Source organism: Danio rerio, chromosome 7 (assembly GCF_052040795.2).
Source record: "Danio rerio strain M-AB ecotype USA chromosome 7, GRCz13ab, whole genome shotgun sequence".
NCBI lineage: Eukaryota > Metazoa > Chordata > Actinopteri > Cypriniformes > Danionidae > Danio > Danio rerio.
Genome location: NC_141027.1, coordinates 56,303,062 through 56,325,543, shown reverse-complemented (window position 1 = coordinate 56,325,543; position 22,482 = coordinate 56,303,062). Strand labels below are relative to the sequence as shown.

At 37.7% G+C, this 22,482-nt stretch overlaps 1 protein-coding gene across 3 annotated transcripts in view; it reads right to left on the bottom strand.

Annotated features, from left to right (window-relative positions):
• Window positions 1-1,751: 1,751 nt before the first annotated feature.
• Window positions 1,752-22,482, bottom strand: part of acsf3 (acyl-CoA synthetase family member 3) — a 93,797-nt gene continuing 73,066 nt past the window's right edge. For 2 of the 3 annotated variants that reach the window (XM_087261957.1, XM_087261958.1), the window contains exons 8-10: window positions 19,928-20,062; window positions 16,024-16,135; window positions 1,752-2,204 (exon numbers count right to left, since the gene is read on the bottom strand). In XM_087261957.1, coding sequence (XP_087118083.1) covers window positions 2,078-2,204; window positions 16,024-16,135; window positions 19,928-20,062 — 374 coding nt within the window. In that variant the 3' untranslated portion in view covers window positions 1,752-2,077. Of the gene's footprint in view, window positions 2,205-16,019; window positions 16,136-19,927; window positions 20,063-22,482 lie in introns of those variants that run through there. The other variant, XM_087261959.1, reaches the window with a different exon arrangement.

Here is a 22,482-nt window from a genome sequence, read left to right as displayed (position 1 = left end):
ACTAAGCCGAGGATCAAACCAGCGACCTTCTTGCTGTGAGGCAACAGCACTACCTACTGCGCCACTGCTTCGCCTAAAGTGTAAGACCGAGTTTACTGAATCATAACTAAGATTTTTTGAAGTATGCCATGAAATAGTTCAGATTTAACATGATTTCTTTGTTTTTGTTTTTACAATAAAAACAAACTCAAATGTAGTAGTGCAAGAGGATTATGCTTATTTGATTTGTTTTGTAAACCCACAATGCTGTGTGAGCAAGCCATTATTAAAAACTGTCATTCTTTAAATGACTTTAACTGTCCTCATAGATATACACATTAGATGTCGCCTACCCTGTTGTTGTCTATTGGAAGGAATGCGTCAATAGAGCCGCCAATTTGGAACAGGGTAGCGCTCCTTTGAAATGAATGCGGCACCAAGGTACAGTGAAGGACTGTGGCCATTTAAAGCCAGAGATATACACATATACACATAGGCTATATCTATGATCGGGAGTTTTCCTGGATGTTAGTATTCAATTTATTTATTTTTTTAATTACGAAAATTTAAATTTTACATCACTTTTCTAAATTGATGGATCAGTGATCGCACTGACATTCCTGACAAAAAGCTTTTGTTTGTGTGTACAGCAATGTACTATCCACCCTCCCTGTTAAATTTGATCTAATCCGTGTCCTGAAAAACACTCTCCTCCTTTCACTTCTCATACTGATGGAGGGAGCAAATCGTTTGTGAATGAATCTCAGTTATGAACGACTTGTTCACTAGCCGACAATAACACAAGTTTCTGGCACAGCAGCATCTTGTTGTCATATATTTTTTTTGCATTGTTTGCTGATTTTATTCAACAAAACTAGCATAAGCCGAGTGTTTAGTGCGAGTTGGAGCTACTTTGCCTTATGGTGATTGCAGTAAGTGACTGTATTATCATCAATAACGTTACCTGCTTAGCACAAAAGTTCAGAACATACAAAAACATAAAAAACTTAATCTTACCTATAAAATGTTCTGCCTTGGTGCTTTGTTTGCTCGTTTCTACACCCGTACACAGCGCTAAAGTCCCGCATCTTCACGTAATAACACTGTCTTGTCTAGTGCGGTTAAATGACATTTGTCCTGAGAGTACTGTACCAATGTGGCGGCGCTATTGACGCATGCTCAGGGTCCCTATGCGATATCTAGTGTATATATCTATGAACTGTTGTTATGTAAAACAATCAAAATATGATCGAGCATTTGGTGAAGCAGGTGGTTAAAGGGTTAAGATATCAGTGTGGACCTTTTAAGTACAAAGGTGTGCCTTTTAGGTGCAAAAGGTAAAAGGCTTTTGAAAAAGGTAACACCCCAGAGTGTGCAGAATGCAGTACACTGTATAGGTTCAAATAAACACTGCGTTTGAGTGACCCAAAATGTGAACTTATGGCTCAAGCAATGGTATATTGCACTAAAATACACTTACCTGAAATTAAGACGCTAGAAACAGTGATTCATCAAGAAACCGCTACACACTGGTCTTCGTGGTCCAATACAATAGCCTTATCTGTAGATTTACTATCAGTGAAATTGAGAGGATGAGAGAAAGGAGGACCCATCTGTGCTGTAATCACTTTCTTCTCTACAAGCCTACACCGCCTTTGGGTCTGACCGCACACCTGCGTACACACAGCTGCACACAATGTACACACAAGAATGCTAACACACTCACAAAACACACACATCCTTGATGTCACATGAAAAAACGACACGACTGATCAAAATAAATTAGTTTATTTCAGAATTTCCTTACAAAAATATAAAATTTTTCATTGTGATCTTTTAAAATGTGCATGTTGCTAATGTACTCATTATCACTATCATTTAAATACATTTGACATTTAAAACCATTCGTATTTATTACCTGCTCAGAAAAAGCACCACAAAATCAGAAGTTTTAAAAATCGAATCCCTTACGCTGCCCTCTACTGTCCAGTCACAGCAAGTAGTCTTCATTATCTATTGCATCCGGTTCTGAAGCAGTTCTCCAGGCTGTGGTTTTGACACTCAGCTCTCTGAAGGCTGAACTTGGATTGAATCTGGTTCATTGAGAGCCACCAGGGAAAAACTGGCGGAGAAGGTCCTTCTTATTCACCTTGCCCATCTGGTTTCTAGGCATGTCTTCCACCAGGATCAGCCCTGTGGGGATGCTGTATGAAGCCATGTGCTCTCTATGAGGAGAAACCAAAAGAGAAGACCAACTTGACTATGTACAATAAAAAAAAAAAAAAAAAAATCTGTTTTAATTCCACAAATGTAGTTTGTTATGCTGCGTTTACACCAGACGCGGAAGAAGCATGAAGCGCGAATGATTTACATGTTAAGTCAATGCAAAGATGCGTATAGACATCCTGCGGTGTAATACACGTGAATGAGGCGGCGCAAATGATATGCTTAACGTGGGTTTCGCATGAATCGCTCGAGTCCAAACATCTTCTGTGGACATTCGCGCCACGTTAATCAATCAGGAGCTTGCTCTTGTGGTGATGTGATTATGATGTAGCGCCTGTTGTTGGTGTCCCAGGGAAAAATCCCACTGCTGACACCGACAACAGTTAATCAAACTGGGCTCCGCTGGGTCAGAAGCACCGCTGCAAGCCTCCATCATCCAGGTATAGTTTCTGGAGGAGTTTAGAGCTCACAGAGCTGGCTGCACCTCTGAAAGGATCTAGTGGACTCCAAACAAATCAACGCTGTTTTTCAGCCTTCATAAAGCACATAAACAGTTATTTTCTCAATAAAATCCATGTTAGCCATTTAGCAATGAAGCTAGAGTCACCGGGCAGATAGAAGCCCTGCCCATCACATGAATCAGCATTTTTTGTGAAGTGAATTTGACGCGCAAATGAAGCAGATTTGATGAGCGAATAAAGCGAGTAAATTCAAAATGTTCAAGCGTCTATTTACGTGTGAAGAGCGTGATTTATCTGCTTGGTGTTAACACAGCATAAGACTTTTACAACTCAATAATTTCCTAATTGAGCTTCTACTTCCGGTCCTCCTTTCCAGCAAAAAGCAGTGCATTTACAGCGTATGCTTTAGTTACTCCAACAACAGCAAACAAAACATTGACATGCATTTTTAAAATATCCTTATTTTAAACTCCAGAGGCCTGTTGTACAAAGCTGGTTTGGGTTTTGCATTTACTTTTAGCAAACTAAAGAAGGGGTGTTTGTTTTAATTGGTTTATGCTAACGAGCTTTTGATCCTGGATTGTGTTTTTTGCTAAATATGAAAGGTTTTTAAACTAAAAGCATTTTGGAGGGAAAATTGTATTTTGTTACTAATAATTATAATTAATAATTAGTTTTAAATTGGCAATTAAGTCTTTAAAGAAACATTTATATTTACAATTTCCATAAATCTATAAAGGTTTTACTATTACTGTCTTTTGAGCAGTTTGAACACCCTAACCGGCTACTATATCTAGGGTTTACAGAGAATGGTCAGAAAAAGAGAAAATATCCAGTGAGTGGCAGTTTTGTGGGTGCAAATGTCTTGTTGATGCCAGAGGTCAGAGGAGAACGGCCAGATTGGTTCAAGCTGATAGAAAGGTAACTCAAATAACCACTCGTTACTAGGGATGTAACGGTATCAGAATTTCACAGTACGATAATACCTCGGTGTGAATGGCACGGTACGGTATTTATTGAATAATTTACAGGAAAAACAAAACTAATGAAAAGACTCGAAAAAAGTGCCAAAAGTGTTTATTTACCTTAGCACAGAACGTATCAATAACATACAAATTAGCCATCTATCTGTAAGTTTTGAAACAGGAACTCTAATTTTTCAATTTTAATAACAAAAAATTAATAAACCATATATAAAAAAAGAAAGTTTCAATTTAGTATTGTTGAAAACTCCTCACATTCAACATTTAATCACTCACTCACTTAGATAGAGATGTCTTTTTTAAGGAAAATTATCATATAACTATAATATGGTAAAAGCTGGGATCTCTGGGCATGTCCCCTGCAACAGAAAAAAACCCTCTCATTTGGGACTGAGGTTTCTGGGACAGAGAGATATGATTTAGCCAAGGTTGACAGCAGTGGGTAACATTGTGCATTGTCTTTTCACCACTTGAGAGGACAAGCCATGAGTGAGATAGAGGTCTCTTTGCGGTACAAGTCAATGTCTGCATTAATCTAACAAGTGTGCTGTGTTCTGCAGTCCCCATGACTGTTTTTAGTCGTATTCCCCGACTTATATTTCACCACAGTCTGGCAGTGCCTGCATACTGTTTTTTTCTTTGTCACCTTTTCTCCTTTTTCGTATCTTTTTAGAAAGAAATCGAAATGCTTCCACACATCCGATTTAAAACCCGCTTTAGGTTTGATCATTTCCAGCTCTTTTTCTTCCCCCTACTAGCAACACACTCCACTGTAGTGACAACAGACCGCAAAGGATGATGGCCATGTCTAGGCTGATGGGAATTGTAGTTCCCGCTACCTCCCGTTCGCTTCATTCATCTAAGCAAACTTTTCTCAGAAATATAGTTTTTTTATTGAGTCATTCGCCTTTGGTAATATTGAAAAAAATTACTATTGCGGTATGACGGTATTTACAATATTGTTACATCCCTATTCGTTACAACTGAGGTCTGCAAAAGATCATCTCCAAAGCACTTTGAATCTTAAGGTGGATGCTAGCAGCAGAAGGCCACAGCAAGTGCCACTCCTGTCAGCTAAGAACAGGAAACTGAAGCTACAATTCGCACAGGCTCATCAAAATTGGACAGTAGAAGATAGGAAAAAAAAGATTGTTTCACTTTCATAACAACAAAATGAAAACATGATATGATGAACTGCCTCCTTTCATTTTTATACTATCTTAAAAGACATTAAAAATGTTATGGCGTCATGTAGCTACAGTACATGTTTATAAAACTGTCATCTTTTCTGTATGCATATTCATAACAAAGTGCAGCCTATAACATCACTGCCTCCTTCATTTTCTTAGAAAAATATGAAACATACCCTCTCTTTTGCTGAATATCAGTTTTAATAATCAATAATGGCCATTATAAAAGTATAGTGTACAATAAGTTTATATAACATAGGAAATAAAGGCGAGCAATCAGTTAATATGCAAAATCAAGTGGTTACATAAATCATTATATTAACCTTATCTTTGCCCTCAGCCAAATCACAATACCTGAGAACAATTCTAAAGACCAAAGTTGCTAAATAGAGACAAGATTAATTAAATATCACGTTTAATAACTATCGTGAGATGAAATCCAGCGGAAGATCCTTGATGAGCTGTCCAACCTGCACTGCTCTCACCAGGGGAGGTTTGCTCAAAGCACCTTTATGGTCCTGATGGGAAGACTCATTAGTGACCATTGTGTTCTTGGGCTAAACAAAAACGTGTCACTGGCTTTAAAGGGTCACGAAACACCAAAACACATTTTTTGAGCTGTTGACAGTCGTATATGTGTCCCACACTGCTAAAAACACTATTAGGACACCTATATCTCACTAAAAAAGTGTAAATTTGTTGTTTTTGTGTTATTTCAAGCAAATTCCGTTTTGAAACGAATTTTTGAAGCTGCGTCACGGCCATGACATAATAGCGTTGTATTCCAGTGTGCAGACTGGGCGTCTGTGCCAGAGTGAGTCTTATTACGTCTTACAGTGTGATGCATTAATGCATGAGTAAGGCTTGGTTCAAAGCAATCAGCGCGCTCTATTGTGCAACTTCATTAATATTCATTACTGTCAGAGTGTAGACGGCAGAGACGCCACGTTGTATTGGCAAAACAAGCATGAAGTGTTGCTATTATAGTTTGCTGCAGTTAAGTTTTGCTTTAATTTTCTCTCTGTGAGAGCACAAACTCACGCGTGGATTAACAGTGTACGCGACGCGCGACAACAATAACTTACGTGTCTAAGGAGGAACATTGTTTACCTGAGAGCTGTTCTCATCTGCAAACGCTGAGATCCGGATTCGCTTGTAGTCTCCTCTAAATAAAGACGCGACTCTAGTTGCTGGTGATTGTCCTGTCTCTACAGATTTGGTAAGTGAGCGACCAGTGCTCTTTGTTTATTCAGTTCGTATTTTATTCGTATCAAACAAACTATTGCACCGAGTGTAAACAAGTTAGCACTAACGCTTACAACCAAACTTTAACCTTGTGTAGGATTTTGTGACGGGAATAACACACGCGGCTTTCTGATGCTACCTGCCGTGTGCATCTAAGTTTCCGGGAAATGCTGAGTTTTTTTTTCTCTCATTCGTCGTGCGGTATCAAACATTGCATGAAAAATACACGCTTAGAGCAGCTCCTCGAATCAAATATCACGTTTGTCGGGAGGGACATGAATGAATTCCCTGAATGAAAGAGCCAAACTGCAGTTAAAGTCCACCATTTAATAATTTGGCAAATAATTCGACTACAGATGTCTATGTAAACAAGTTAGCACTAACGCTTACAACCAAACTTTAACCTTGTGTAGGATTTTGTGACCGGAATAACACACGCGGCTTTCTGACGCTACCTGCCGTGTGCATCTAAGTTTCCGGGAAATGCTGAGTTTTTTTTTCTCTCATTCGCCGTGCGGTATCAAACATTGCATGAAAAATACACGCTTAGAGCAGCTCCTCGAATCAAATATCACGTTTGTCGGGAGGGACATGAATGAATTCCCTGAATGAAAGAGCCAAACTGCAGTTAAAGTCCACCATTTAATAATTTGGCAAATAATTCGACTACAGATGTCTATGTAAACACAGTCACATTGTCCGCTGTGGTCCTGTGTTTTGACTCTGAAATTCAGCGCGCCCAAATAGACACTCCCACACCATGCCTCTTTTCTTCCTCCGACATTCCCCCCTAAACAGAGCTGGACACGCCCACTTTTCTGACTTTTTCCAAAGTAGAGGTGTGAAAACACCCTGCTGAAACGAGGGGGTTTCATGGCCCTTTAATTCTCAGAGAAATCAGATTTTTTACATTTTTTTATTTGGAGGCATATAATTTGAAATTCACAAACTTCCCAAACAACATAATACAGGACACATGTACATTGCTGCCAATGAACACAGGACTACAATGGAGATGTTTAAAGGAGTTCAGAAATTTACTCAATCCATTGAACTTGTGTATACTATCACAGCTAAGATTTCAGTTTTTGGGTTCTGCAAATTGCCACAGATGGCAAAATCAAGGGGGAAACTCGATTTTTAGCTTTGCAAAACTAAATCCAGGGAGCGAAAGGAAATAAAGACGTGTCATAATTTAACGCAGCGTGTTGTTTTATTTTGAACATGTGGTGGAAATGTCTTCAGGCGAAGCAAAAGACTCTAATGGCTTTGTGCAGATGTGAGACGTCACAAGTGAAATACACACACATAAATACATAAAAATGACAAAAACCTCCTGCGTGCAGCCGTCGTCTTCTGTGCCGCAACATTTGTCGTATAAAACGCTGCCAGATACGTGGAACTCGATTAATTCCGCAAAGAATGAAATCAGCATGAAATAACAACAAATACTAAAAGTCAAAGTGGAGCACTGAGCTAATTAAATGTTTTTGCATTTTTTTCATGACTTGCACGGTCTATAGGCCTGGAGCCAGCTTTATCATCTTAGTTTGCTTGTGTGTGTGTGTGTGTGTGCAAAACATTTTTTTTATTTAGTTTTCTTCAGTAGAAGTCCCTTCCAGCAAGGTGTCTCTCTGCTAATGCTTCCCCCATTTCCCTTCCTGTCTCTTTTTTTCTGTACCCCGAAGATTTTAAACAACATTTCTCATTTCTGAATATTCTGTTCCTTACTGTAGCATCCTTTCAATTTTATTTGTATAGCCCTTTTCACTTTTGTATAGTCCTACACCACCCAACCCGCACTGAGCTGGGATCGAACCGGCGAGCTTCCTCATGGGAATCGGATGCTCTACCAAGCAGTCTAAAGAACATGGCCTCTAGCATCTGTCGCTAGAGCACCTGCACAACCCGTCACTAGCTGGCTATTGCTAAATATACAGTGGGGAAAATAAGTATTGAACACGCCAACATTTTTCTTAGAAAACATTTTTCTAAAGTTGCTGTGTAATAAAATGAAATGATACAGGGAAAAAGTACTGAACACATGAAGAAAACGAGGTGTAGAGATGCAGTAAAAGCCCAGACAGCAGCTGAAATCTCTCAGTAGTTCTTCAGAAACCCACTGCCCTTTGTCAGTGTGAATTAATATTAGCTGCTTCAGTCTAACATCTGCATGACCAGGATGATGAAGATAAAACCAGGGTGGACACTTCAGCAAGAAAATGATCCAAAACAAAGCCAAGAAAACTCTCAAATGCTTTCAGAAAAAGAAAACCAAGCTGTAGAACCATCTAAATAAATAAATAAATAAATAAATAAATAAAAATTATAAAAAATAAAATACTATATAAAAACAAATTGAAGATTTGACAGACAAGATTCTGACTGACAAGACATCAAGATTTTTATACTCCGTTGAACTTACAGCTGAGCAATTCATGTGACTTCATTCTCCAAGAGAGCCGTCTTTAAGCTGCCATCACCAAAAAAGCCTTTCATATAAAGCATTAGACACATTTCAGTAGTTTAGTTACAACAAATTTTTCCGATTTGTTTTGTTTTGTTTGTATTGTTTAGGTTTTGACCAAAATCTGGTTCAATTCCATGTCAACAGGTCCTTTACAAATATTCTTCCTAGGAAAAAACATGACGTGTACAATATTTTTTTTCCCCTTGTTTACTATTTCTTGAAGTTACTAAAAGTTGAATTTCCTGTGCTTGAATGCTTTAAATCAGCTTGAAATGTGTTCACAGTTACAGGCTTTAAAACACATGCAAATGATAATTTTTTTTGAAGTTTCATGTTTAAACTTTGCAATTACTCCACAATCGAGTGTTTTAACTCTTACTTTACTATAATCCTATTTCTACATTGCAGATCTTGCCACTTCTGTAATATCAATGCTGAAACGATATATTGTGCAGCCCAAGTAAATATAACTTTATTAGTTACTAATAAACAATTAACAAGTAACTAATAGCCTTTAACAGTTAAAGTTATAATATATAAACAAACAGCTGGGAAAACAAGTATTGAACATGACATGTTTTTCCTGGGAATAATATTTCTAAAGGAACATGGTATTAAGTGAAGTTTATTCATAAACTAATTTCGAGAGGATCACGTGCTTATGATTTATCACGGCCAGTCTCGTATTTGCTAATCACTAATCTTCCAATCATATGAGCCCTAAGGCACCATAAATAGCCTCAGTTTTCAGTTCACTTTATCTTCGTTTGGAAGAAACCCCCCTCCTCCCCTATTCTCCTCCTTTACCTGTGATTGGGCTGCACGGCGGTCCAGTGGTTAGCACTGCGAACCACACAGCAAGAATACTGCCGGTCCTAGTTCTTTAGGACCGGTGGGTGTTTCTGTGGGGAGTTTGTATGTCCTTCCCGTGTCCGCGTGGGTTTTCCCCGGGTCCTCCGGTTTCTTCCCACCATCCAAAGACATTCAACATACATAACAATCAAGCTTGTCTAATTCCTTACGTTCCCTTAGCTACAGCAGCAGGGGAGTTTTGAGATCCACCGAGCTCGGGCTCCCTTCTTGCTCTGCTAACGGGAGGAAGCCCCGGGCTCGATGAGCCCTTGAGCTCGGGGCTCTCTCCCGGGACAGCATGCCAAATAAGCTTTGTAAATCATCAACATAAAAATAAATCATATCAAATCTGAAAAATGAGTTATGAGTAATAATAATGAAATGACACAAAGACAATGTACTGAAATGTACTTAATTCTTTATATAAAAGGCTTTTTTGGTGATGGCAGCTTAAAGACGCCTCTCATATGGAGAATGACTTCAACAGAGAGTAAAAATCTTGATGGTTCTGTGGGTCTCATCTAGCAAATGTGATCTTTATTTTGTATTTTCTAATGGATTTAAATCAGGTGATTGTCAGAGCCATTCTACAGCTTGATTTTCTTTCTCTGAAAGCATTTGAGAGTTTTTATGGCTGTGCTTTGGATAATTTTCTTGGTGAAATGTCCACCCTGGGATCATCTTCATTGTGAATTTCTCTATCTGGCTCACGGCACCAAAATTGTTGTGAAATTCTAAGACGAGCCAAAAACCAGGAAGAACTTTCGGGTATCTTCAAAGCAGAATCCTTTAATAAAAACAACTTGGCGTCGCTGTGGCGTCATCGAAAGAACTCTGAACTAGTACAGCGGACACTAAATTTTTATACATTTTACAGAGAGGTGGGGACAAACCTAAACAGAGCATGCAAATGATTTGTTGTTGTCAGCAGGGTAACTTGCCTTTCCATCCCTGATCTCATATGAGTACCCATTCACAATACCTTTTAGCATAAAAACAAAGTGTGCAAATGGTGTACTGGAATCAGAACCCGTTTGGCCAGTTGACCAGCTTCAAAGTATCACCCAAAAGACAAAAGAAGAGTTGTTGACAATGCCTTTAGCATTTGCATCACTTTGGCACAGTCAGTGCTTAGGAAACCAAGAGATTTTAAGGTGTCACACCTAGGATTTGGATGAAATAGCTCAATTAAAAAACCAAAGAATATAGCAAATTTGGAACATGACTATAAATTTATATTCCCACAACTCCATCGTCCCGATAATGAAAGAGCAAATATTAATTTACAATTTCGAAAGGCAGAGGGTTACTGAAGAACTACAGAGAGATTTCAGCTGCTGTCTGGGCTTTCACTGCCTTTTTACACCTCCCTTTCTTCATGTTTATTACTTTTCTCCTGCTTCATTTCATTTTATTACACATGATTTCATTTATAAACTAATTCATTTTCTTTTCTTTGCTGATATGGATTCCTTTGGTTGTTATCAACATCCAGGGAACATTTTAAGTCATTGGCACCTTTAGAAATATGTTTTCTGTGAAAAAGGTGATGTGTTCAATACTTATTTTCCCTGCTGTAGTTAACCTGCAGATATATAGTATTTAGGTGATGGTGAGGTCTATGTGTTCATGTTCAATGAAGTGTATTTGTGTATTAAGTGTATGTGTTGGCATCATCCTTCCTTTTGCATGCGTGTCTCTTTCAGCTCATCATTTTCTGTCTTTCTACGCCTTATGACATATATAGAGTGACGTTTATGAGAGATGACAGATGGAGTTACGGCACTGAGGACTGAGCATCTCTCTCTTTCTCTGTGGATGTTGCTCTTTGCAGGGCTTTGCTAGAGGGTCTGGGACAGGTCAGAAGGGCAATGCAAAAACACACACACACACACACAGCATCACACCAGCAGGGCACAGCACTGCTGCCAACACCCCCACACCATATGGAGCTCACACGCACTCAAACGCAGATAAAAAAAGAGCCCCGAGCTGCTTCCCATAACGGGACATGTGTCTTCTGACAGTACTTAGGTTCAGGCGAAAAATGCTACATTTCTGCAAACAAAAGTGACATTTAAAAAGAAACAGAGTTTAGGGAATACAATAAACTGAGACAAAGCCTGCCAGACGACGTTTCTTTCTCTTCTTTCTCTCTCTGAACACACATCTGTTCTTGAGCCATGCTCCTAAATGAGTCCTCGTCCATGGGTGTGTGCGTCTCTGTGTGTGTATTGTTATTTATACGGGGGCTTTTAAAAATCCTCTTGAGTATAACGCGTGTCCTGAGGGAGTCCAACTCGATGTCTGACTCAACACGCTACACGCGCGCTGACGCAAGGCCAAAAAAACACACTTCCAAACACATCACTGTGCTCCGCTATAAACTACTCGCAACAAGGCAGCTGGTGCATTTCAGCAACATTTCATCACCTGCCTTTTTTTTTTTTTTTTTTGAGTAAGTTCTAGTGTGTTTTGCTGGATGGTGATTGGCACTTGAAAATTCTTGTCCTGGCATTGCATATTCTGAATTATAGGGGAGCTGTAGGAGGAGATGGATGTGATGTAAAGTAGATCTAGCTTTAGACACAACAGAATGCTGATGTGCATCTAAACTTTAATACACAGAAATTGGGATTCGGTGTAGATTTTGGGCATATTTTGCCATTTTCCAAGACTTCAAGAGGCGATTACTCTAAGATTTGCCACCATTCCTCCTCCTCAGGATTCTGAAGGTTGTTTTGTTAACTAAGAAAAAACTTCTTATTAAAAATATTTTTAGGTAAGAAGCAAATATTTAAAAAGAGAAATAATGAAAATACAGTCAAAAGTGCCTCGTGGGTATTTAATAAAAATATTGTATGGTGGTGTGCATTTAAAGTATACTATTACTGCAAATTAATGTACTGCAAAAAAATTGCAGCTTTTTCCACATGAAAAAAATTCCACCTCTAAAACACATACAATTCATTTGTAAAGCATGTATACTAAATTCACTTTAAAAAAGTATATTTGAAGAGTTTAGATTGAAAAACCTTTAAGTGCCATCTGAAATTTTAAGAGTTCGCAGTTAGCGAGTTTGGCATGCAGTCCTGAAAGAGAGCCCTGAGCTTTGAATATCCTCAAGCCCGGGATCCCTCCAGTTTGCAGAGCGAGAGGGGACTTTGAGCTCAGGTGGGTCTTGAGAACTCCCCACTTATTTAGAGCTAATGACAGATTATAAATTGCTATGCAGAGATATACTGCTGCTTAAGAGCTTGGCTATAGTGCTAATTTAAATTGATCAATTCACTTATGACACATGTTTTTGGACTGTGGGGGGACACTGGGGCACCCAGGGAAAACCCACGCGAGCATGTGGAGAACATGTAAACTCCACACAGAAATGGCCATTGGCCTGTTAAGGATTTGAACCAAGGACGTTCTTGCAGTGAGGCAACAGTGCTAAGCACTGGGCTACCATGCTGCACTATAAAGGGAAAGGTGGAGGAGTAGGGGGGATTCTTCAAGGCAAAGATGACTGAAGTAAGAAATTCTGGTTATACTGTAAATGCGGTAATTAATGCGGGATCAGCCGTCATCAATCATAAGCATGTGCTTCTCTCAAAATTAATTTTTTAATAAACTTCGCTTATATGGAAATTTTTTCGAAGTTTTCTACGTTTATGTTTTTATTTTAGTGTAAAGACCAAGCAAAGAATTTAGTTTTGCCATAAAAGTATAGTGTGGAAAAAATGCAAATTTTTTAAGAAAATTTCAGGCAGCTGTTTTTGCATAGATTAATTGTTGTACTCTAGATTAAATTCACTGTAATCTTGGTATTAATCTAGATTTATCTAGATTAAAATGGCTCATTTGAATTCTGCCGAAAGCATTCAGAATGTGTGTTTTTCCCAAATAATTAGAATGGGTTTCTCAAGCCAGGTAGCGCATTAGACCAGGGGCTCATCTCCGGTTTCGAAAATTCATCACAAACTGCTTGAGAAACTGTTCTACTGTGATAATTGGTGATGAAAATAAAAGAAGTTCATGAATATAAACATGAATTTTGAACTGTAGACCTACATAAGCTCCAAACAGCGATTTTTGATTACCTTCATAACTGTCATAACTGAACTAAACAGAAATGGAATTAAGACATGTGGAGAATGCAAATATTAGTGGCATTATTCAAGAAAACACCACAGTCAACCTATTACTGTCATGTAGGACTTTTCAGCATATTTTTTGACAAGATCCACACACGTGGCTTTCAATAAAGGACCTCACACACAAACACACGCACGCACGCACGCACATGCGGAAGGTTTTTTTTTTTACATTTAGTGTGTGTTAATGCGAGCTATTAAACTCGCATTAACGCAGCACGTTATATATACAGTTATTAATAGCCCCCCTGAATTCTTAGACTGCTTGTTTATTTTTCCCCCAACTTCTGTTTAACAGAGAGAATATTTCTTTAGCACATTTCCAAACATAATAGTTTTAATACCTAATTTTTAATAACTGATTTATTTTATCTTTGCCATGATGAAAGTAAATAATATTTCTAGATATATTTCAAGACAATATATTTTCTATACAGCTTAAAGTGATATTTAAAAGCTTAACTAGGTTAATTAGGGTAAGTAGGCAGGTTAGGGTAATTAGGCAAGTTATTGTATAATGATGGCTTGTTCTGTGTAGACTATTGAAAAAAAATGTAGCTTAAAGGGGCTAATAATTTTTTCTTAAAATGGTGTTAAAAAAATGAAAACTGTTTTTATTCTAGCCAAAAATAAAACAAATGAGACTTTCTCCAAAATAAAAAATATTATCAGACATACTGTGAAAATTTCTTAGCTCTGGTAAATATAATTTGGGAAATATTTAAAAAAGAAGAAAAAAAATTGAAGGGGGCGAATAATTCTGATTTCAACTGTATATATTACATTTTATTTTACAAGTCGATACAAGAGCTTCTACAAGTGCATCTGTATTTTTAATCTGAGCCTGCTGACAGACCTATTAATGCACACGTTGATCCTCCTATTGCTATCACCTCATTACAACAGAACTATTAGAACTGTGAGGCAATTTAATAGTTATGAGCTAAGCTAATACATTTTAACGCTAAGCCTGAGTGAAAGGGAGGTACTGCAAAATTGTGTTGAATGCAACTCTATAGAGAATGCGAAGCTGTGTCATGCCATCTTAGTAGGATGACTCTATATGATTAATACTAAATTTTTAATGACATACAGCTACCTTTTGTTTTTTGACTTGAATGTAAATATTTACATCCTTTTTGGTATCATTTGCAAGGATTCAAAAAGTAATGATGCATAATCTAATGATGCTCATAATCAGTGCGCCATTTTCAATATTATCAATAGGTAGAAACAGCTTTTGAACATTTGCTCGCTTTTTACTTTTTCACTTTAGATATTAAATTTGTGGTCATGTGAACACTGAGTATAGAGAGCGGCTGTACTGAGGGCACATTTAAACAAGAAATGACTTTTGTTAATAACCCTCAGGGTCTGTTGTGCACCATATCATTGTCTTGTCAGTCATTTGTCCACTCAATCAATGTATGGAGCCTCCTGCAGCACTGCTGACTCATTCTGTATAGAGCCAAGTAGACATATTCAGTTTACAATTGTATCATTCAGTGTAAAACTAAATAAAGTTATAGAAAAAAAAGACTGCTATAATGGTCTAAAATCTGAGTTTAAAGGGGACCAATTATGCAAAAATCACTTTTATAAAGGGTTTAAATACTATTGTGTGGCATAAATTCTATAAATTTAACCAGCGTCTAATGTTAAAAATGTATTTATTGTATGTCTTATAATCACACTTTATAAAAACAGTCTGCAGAAACGTTTTGATTGACATTCTCCTTTTGTATGTGACATCAGAAGGAACAGCCCCGCCTCTAGTGACAATCTGTCCCTCATTAGCATAGGACATCAGTCTTATTTTTGAATCTGCCATTATGCTGACACATAAGCATTTGCAGGTCCACCCTCTTTTAAAAAAGAGAACAATCTAATTTGAATTTAAAGTAGCAGTCACCAAAACGACACAATTAGGATCAAAGCCTAAAAGGGGCAGTTTCAAAGAGTCATTAAACATTATTTGTGTGGTATTTTAAGCTGAAACTTTACATACACATTCTAGGGACATCAGAGACTTATTTTACATCTTGTAAAATGGGGCATAGGTCTCCTTTAAGAAAAAAAAAAATATTAAAAAAATTATTTAAAAAAATTATTATTATAATCATGAAATCTTTAAAAAAGTGAGTTGAGAAAATATTTTGTTGTCACCAAATAAGTATGTGAGTTGGACAGAAAGAAATGGATCCATTAATGAGTGAAAACATTAATGTACTTTTTTCATGATAAATACCCTTTCTACAGCGAGTATCTGAGATAGAGTATAAAAATCAAAGGACTCCGACTTGTTTGTTGTTGTTTATATGTGTGGTGTGAATTGGTCTTTAAAAATGTAAGAATGTTTTTTTACAAACCTCCACTAAGTGGGTGGATATTGTCCTTCAAAAAAACAACAATGTGGACAAGACCTTTTGCTGATAGCGAAAGCTATAGCTCAGTGATCCTACAAATTACCTTGCCCAGGCTTTCAGGTCAGACAGAATCATTGTCTTCCCCTTTCTCATCTGCACAACCGCAGTAACCTTCTGACCCCAGGTGGCATCTGGAGCACCAATAACAGCGACATCTAAAGAAAAGAAGGAACCATGCACATTTATTCTCTTTCATATATTTTTTGAAATGATGTATTTTCACTATCACCCATGACAAAAATAAATTTAATTAGTATTGTCACCATTTAATCCTCCTATTAATCTACATTTCTGGTAACACATTTTAAGGTCAATTTGACTCTAGCAATTTAAACTTGCAAAATGTTTTTTTTGCAAAATTTATTCATTTTATTTCGGCTTAGTCCCTTTATTAATCTGGGGTCATCACTGGGAAACATCCATCGACACTTAGGGTATTTTCACACCTGTGAATCGATTCAGTTGCTCCAAAACAGGGATTAAAATTGTTACATTGTTGCTCTTTGTAACGACTTTGGCGTCTTTAACTTGGCAAACGAGACAGGTTCCGAAACAAAAGTCTAGGTGTGAAAGCACTGATTCACACTCATATGCTACAGACAATTTGGCATACCCAATTTACCTATACCACATGTTTTTTTTTAGACTTGTGGGGGAAACATGCAAACTCCACACAGAAACGCCAACTGACCCAGGCGAGGCTCGAACCAGCGACCTTCTTGCTGTGAGGTGATTGTGCTACCCACAGCGCCACTGTGCTGCCTTCCAAAATTTTATATTTTTATTTATTTATTCATTCACTAAAAGGCTTGAGTAAAGTAATTTATGTCATGTTTGACTTCCTTAATAGCCTCTAGAAATTACCCAATCTCCCCGCCCTGCCTCTTATACATCCAGATTACCTGTTGTCAAATGGCAAATACCTATAAACTATTAATAAACTACCACTAGGATCAAACTGGTCCCAAAATAAATACAGGACATTGAAAAAAATGGCAATGCTAATTTCATGTTTACTGTCATCCACATTAAATGAGGAAAAGTCATTAAACTTCAAAAAAGTTAAGTATGTATTTACTGACGTTAATAGTATTAATAGACTTAAAATGCAAAAAAAAAAAAAAAAAGGTTAAATATTTTGTTGGCTTTCATGGGCCTCTTGATATAAAACGGCTTTGTAATTACGCTTTGAAAACTGTCTACAAACTGTCGTATGTAGTTATTGTCTCAAGCATAACTCAATAAATAACAGCTCTGAAAAATTAAAATGAAAATATCCTAAGATCAGGGTTGCACGGTAGTGCAGTGGGTAGCACAATGGCCTCGCAGCAAGAAGGTCTCTGGTTCGAGCCTCGGCTGGGTCAGTTTGAGTTTCTTTGAGGAGTTTGCATGTTCTCCCCGTGTCCGTGTGGGTTTCCTCCTGGCGCTCTGGTTTCTCCCACAAGTCCAAAGACATGCACTACAGGTGAATTAAATAAACTAAATTGTCAGTAGTGTATGTGTGTAAATGAAAGTGTATGGATGTTTCCCAGTGATCGGTTGCAGCTGGAAGGGCATCCACTGCGTAAAACTTATGCTGGATAAGTTGGCGGTTCATTCCACTGTGGTGATCCCAGATTAATAAATGGACTAAGCCAAAAAGAAAATAAATGAAAATTAATGAACGAATATCCTAAAATGGTTAATAAATACTTAAGGGCAAATTTTATGAGTGGCTATCTTTTTGTAAATATAATTTTTACTCTTCATCCATAGATTCCTAAAAAAACATACAAAAATGACACATTTACATAAACACTTTAATTAGTTGAAGTACTCAAAACAAGATCATGTGACTAAAGACCGCTGTGAAGCAAAATGTTTTTTTCTAAGAAGTTTTTACATATTGATTTTTTTGGAACCACTATAAATAAACAATCACCTGCTACATTATTAGGTACACCTGTCTATCTGCTCGTTAACGCAAATTTCTAATCAGCCAATCACATGGCAGCAACTCAATGCATTTATGCATGTAGACATGGCCAAGATGATCTGCTCCAGTTCAAACTGAGCATCAGAATGGGGAAGAAAAGTGATTTAAGTGACTTTAAACGTGGCATGGTTGTTGGAGCCAGTCGGGCTGGTCTGAGCAGAAACGTCTAATCTACTGGGATTTTCACACACAACCATCTCTAGGATTTAGAGAGAATGGTCCAACAAAGAGAAAATATCCAGTGAGCGGCAGTTCTGTTGGCACAGATGCCTAATTGATGCCAGAGGTCAGAGAAGAATGGCCAGACTGGGTCAAGCTGGTAGAAAGGCAACAGTAACTTGAATAACCACTCATTACAACTGAGGTATGCAGAAGAGCATCTCTGAATGCAAACATGTCCAACCTTGAGTTGGATGGGCTACAGCAGCAGAAAAACACACAGGGTGCCACTTCTATAAGCTAAGAACAGGAAACTGAGGCTACAATTGTTGGGGAATTCATTGTCTTGATGACTTTCTGATGAATGTATTACTCTCATTTATATGCTTATTTGAGTGATTTCAGTATTATTATTAATATTATTATTATTATTATTATCATCTATTGTGTTATTACCCATACCTTTGGCATTATTATCAAGTATGTGTGCTTTGGTAAATAAAAAAAGTCATTCTGTGTAAATGCAGTCAGAGATGAGAAGATAAATGAGAAGAGCAGCATTAATATCAAAATGAGGGTAGAATTATGGAAGCAAGGTCATAAGGACACCTGCTCTCTGTTCTGTAAATCATGATAAGGCACACCTGCACAAGCGCCCACACTCATTTGTAATGACTTCTTCAAAATATGAGTACCCATGAACTTCAGCTGAACTTACAGTTGACAGCTCAGTGGACAGTGAACAAGATATATTGTTGAGCATTGTTTCTCAGCTGAGTCATCGATTTTGAAACAGGAAGGAGAGACCTTAACTGGACATGGGTAAGACCCCTGAAAGACCCTGAGATTCTAGTGGTGGCAGGCAGCTGAGAGATTTAAGATCCCATTAGCGGAGAAGCTGATGGAGGTGTGTAATATGTAAATTTGGGTGGAGTAAAAAGAAACAGAAATGTATTTAAACTGTGTGCAAGCCTATGTTCGGCAGACACTCAAACGACCTGTCTCTGTTGTTACTGATGCTGTAACTATAAACTGCTTTGCCTAAAGACTTCGGAGATTGCAGACTTTGCCATATTTTTTTTAAGACTTTGAATTAGAGACTTAGAATATTTTGCAGACCAGAATCTTTTTTCCACAACACACACAGGCTCATCAAAATTGGACAATAGAAGATTGGAAAAACATAGCCTGGTCTGATGAGTCTCAATTTCTGCTTCGACAATTTGCCATCAACAACATGAAAGCATGGTTTCAACAACGGTTCAGGCTGGTTGTAGTGATGTTATGTTGTGGGGGAGATCTGGTGCCTGTGGAGTCCAATAGAGCACCTTTGAGATGTGGTGGAACAAGACTCACATTATGCATGTGCAGATGACAAATCTGCAGCAACTGCGTGATGGTATCATTGACCAAAATCTCTGATTAGATTATTTCCAGTACCTTGTTGAATCTATGCCACAAAACATTAAGGCAGTTCTGAAGGCAAAAGGGGACCAACCCAGTACTAATAGGGTGTACTTAATAAAGTGGCCAGTGAGTATAAAAACATACTGATCTCATGCTATTTGTATATTAATAAGAGTTGTTTTACATAATTTTTGCTATGTCATTCTTTAATATTTATTGCATGGTACAGTTCAGTACAAATAAAACTGAAATAATTGATAAAGCTAGTGACATATTATATTACAGACTTCAAACTACATAAATATAGCTATTTTTCTTCAAAGATGGTGTTTAAAAAAAAAAGCCTAACAATTTACTGCCTATTTGTCAACTACTCGGGAACATGTGTATGAATGTGTGTGTATACCTGTGATATCTGGGTGGGCTAGCAGATGTCTCTCCACATCTAGCGCACTGATCTTATATCCTCCACTCTTGATGATGTCCACTGATGTGCGGCCCATGATCCAGTACACGCCATCTCTGTAGAGTGCAGTGTCACCTGAAAGAGCAGTCAGAGCGGTCAGAGAGCCCTTGGAGATACACCTGCCTCCACACCACTCTCCAGTTTAATGGGGGTCTGCGCCTCTATTAATCACGCAAAAGTCCATATGGGGCTCAAGCAGTGAAGCAAATGGTTGCACAGTCTTCATCCTCCCACTACAGCTGTGGAAGGGGGGCTGTGATAAGAATACGAGGGGTGTGTATGTGTGTGTGTGGTTGCTGTACTTTATGTTGTCTTCTGCTGAGCTCTAATAATAGCCTGTAGTCAAGCTCAAGATCTTCTGCTTGCAATCTTAAAAACCAATTGCACGGAGCTGCTCAGCTGGAGACTGCTTAATAACCACCCAATAACACACAAACACACTACAACCATCATCAGCAGGAGCAGTGTGATACACCCCATTCAATCCAGGTGCAATTTTCCCTCATTAAGTTTGCTCACTTAAAGTTGGCTATATGGTTAAGCCAGTCAAAACTTATTTGATATACAGAATGTACAGTGGTGTGAAAAAGTGTTTGCCCCCTTCCTGATTTCTTGTGTCTTTGTGTGTTTGTCACACTTTAATGTTTCAAGTCATCAAACAAATGTAAATATTAGTCAAATATAACACAAGTAAACATGTTATAAAGTTTTTTAATTAAATATTGTTATTATTATTGGGAAAAAAAATCCCAAACCAAAAGAGTGCCTCAGTTAAGATGAGTGTTCATGACTCCACCATAAGAAAGAAACTTGGCAAAAATGGCTTGCATAGGAAACTTCCAAAATGAAAACCATTGCTGAGCAAAAATAACAAAAAGTTTTGTCTCAGTTTTGGCAGAAAAAAATCTTGATGATTGCAAAGACTTTTAGGAAAATACTCAAGAGAAGACTTTTGGAAGGACTGGGTCCGATTATGTGTGGCATAAAAACAACATTATACCAACAGTAAAATGTGGTTGTGGCAATGTGATGGTTTGGGGCTGTTTTGACATTTGCAACCATGAATTCAGCGTTGTACCAAAATATCCTGAAGGAGAATGTCCACCCATGTTTATAGCGACCTCAAGCTGAAGCAAACTTAGTACCCGTTTACACTAATATGTTTTAGTTTTAAAATGGCATTTTAGAACGAAAACGATGCGCGTCCACACTGGCGTTTCACCTAGCGATTTTGAACAGCTCTCAGTCCACACTACACCACTGAAAATGTACATCACATGACCACATCCACACTCTTACATGAGCTGCAGTGTATGCAGATGTCTGAGCTTCAGGCAGTCAGCGGGTGCTTTAAGCACATCTCCCTAGGTGAGAGCAGTGCACCTCAGAAGATTCATCAAGAATCTACAGCTGGATCTAATCTCACTATATTTGTTAAAATTGATATTTAATTCATCTTGTCTATATCTAGCGACATATTCCCAGACTTTGGTCTTTTGAATCTATTACTTGTTCTCAGGTAACGTGTTTTGGCTGAGCTCAAAGATAAGTTAATATATTAGTTTATGTAACCACATACTGTACACTGATTCTGCATATTTGACTGATTGCTTGTCTTTATTTGCTATATTGTAAAAACTTATTGTACGTTATACTTTTATATAGGCAATTAGCAAAAAAGACAGGGTATGTTTCGTTTGTTTTACTGAAAATGAAAATAGGCAATTGTATTATAGGCTCCGTTTTGTTATAAATATGCATACAGAGAAGAGTATGCTACTCTTATGTATGCTACTTGATATTGAAGAAAAAGCCCAATTCAGATGTCTGCAAACACGTCTTTACGTCTGTTTTGAAATGTCATTTGAAATGTTGTCATACAGTGTTATGCCTGGATTTTTTTATTTTAAGTATTTGGAAGTAATTCAAATTTTCCTCCTGTAGAAAAACGTCATAAGGACAATGTTTAGTGGCTCAATGTATTACAACAGTGGCTCAAGTATTAGTTTTAAGAGTTTCCCCTAAAGAACATCCGAGAGCACCCTAAGAACTCCAAGAAATGACAATTAATTTATCTGTGTATCAAAATGTCCTTAAGGAGAATGTCGCTTTATAGCAACCTCAAACTGAGGCAATCTAAGGTTCTGTAGCAAAACCACTTTTGAATGGCCGAAGAAAAACAAAATGAAGACTTTGGAATGGCGTAGTCAAAGTCCTGACATAAATCCAATTGAGATGCTGTGGCATGACCCTAAAAAAGCAGTTCATGCTCGAAAATCCTTTAATGTAGCTCAGTTACAACAATCCTGCAAAGATGACTAGGCCAAAATTCCTCCACTGTGTTGTAACAGACTCATTTCAAGTTATTAAAAACATTTGATTGCAGTTGTTGGTGCAAACAGCACCCCAACAAGTTATTAGGTTTAGGAGGCAAACACTATTGCACAGAGGGCTATGTAGTTTGCTGTTTTGTTTTCCCTTATTAATTACAAACC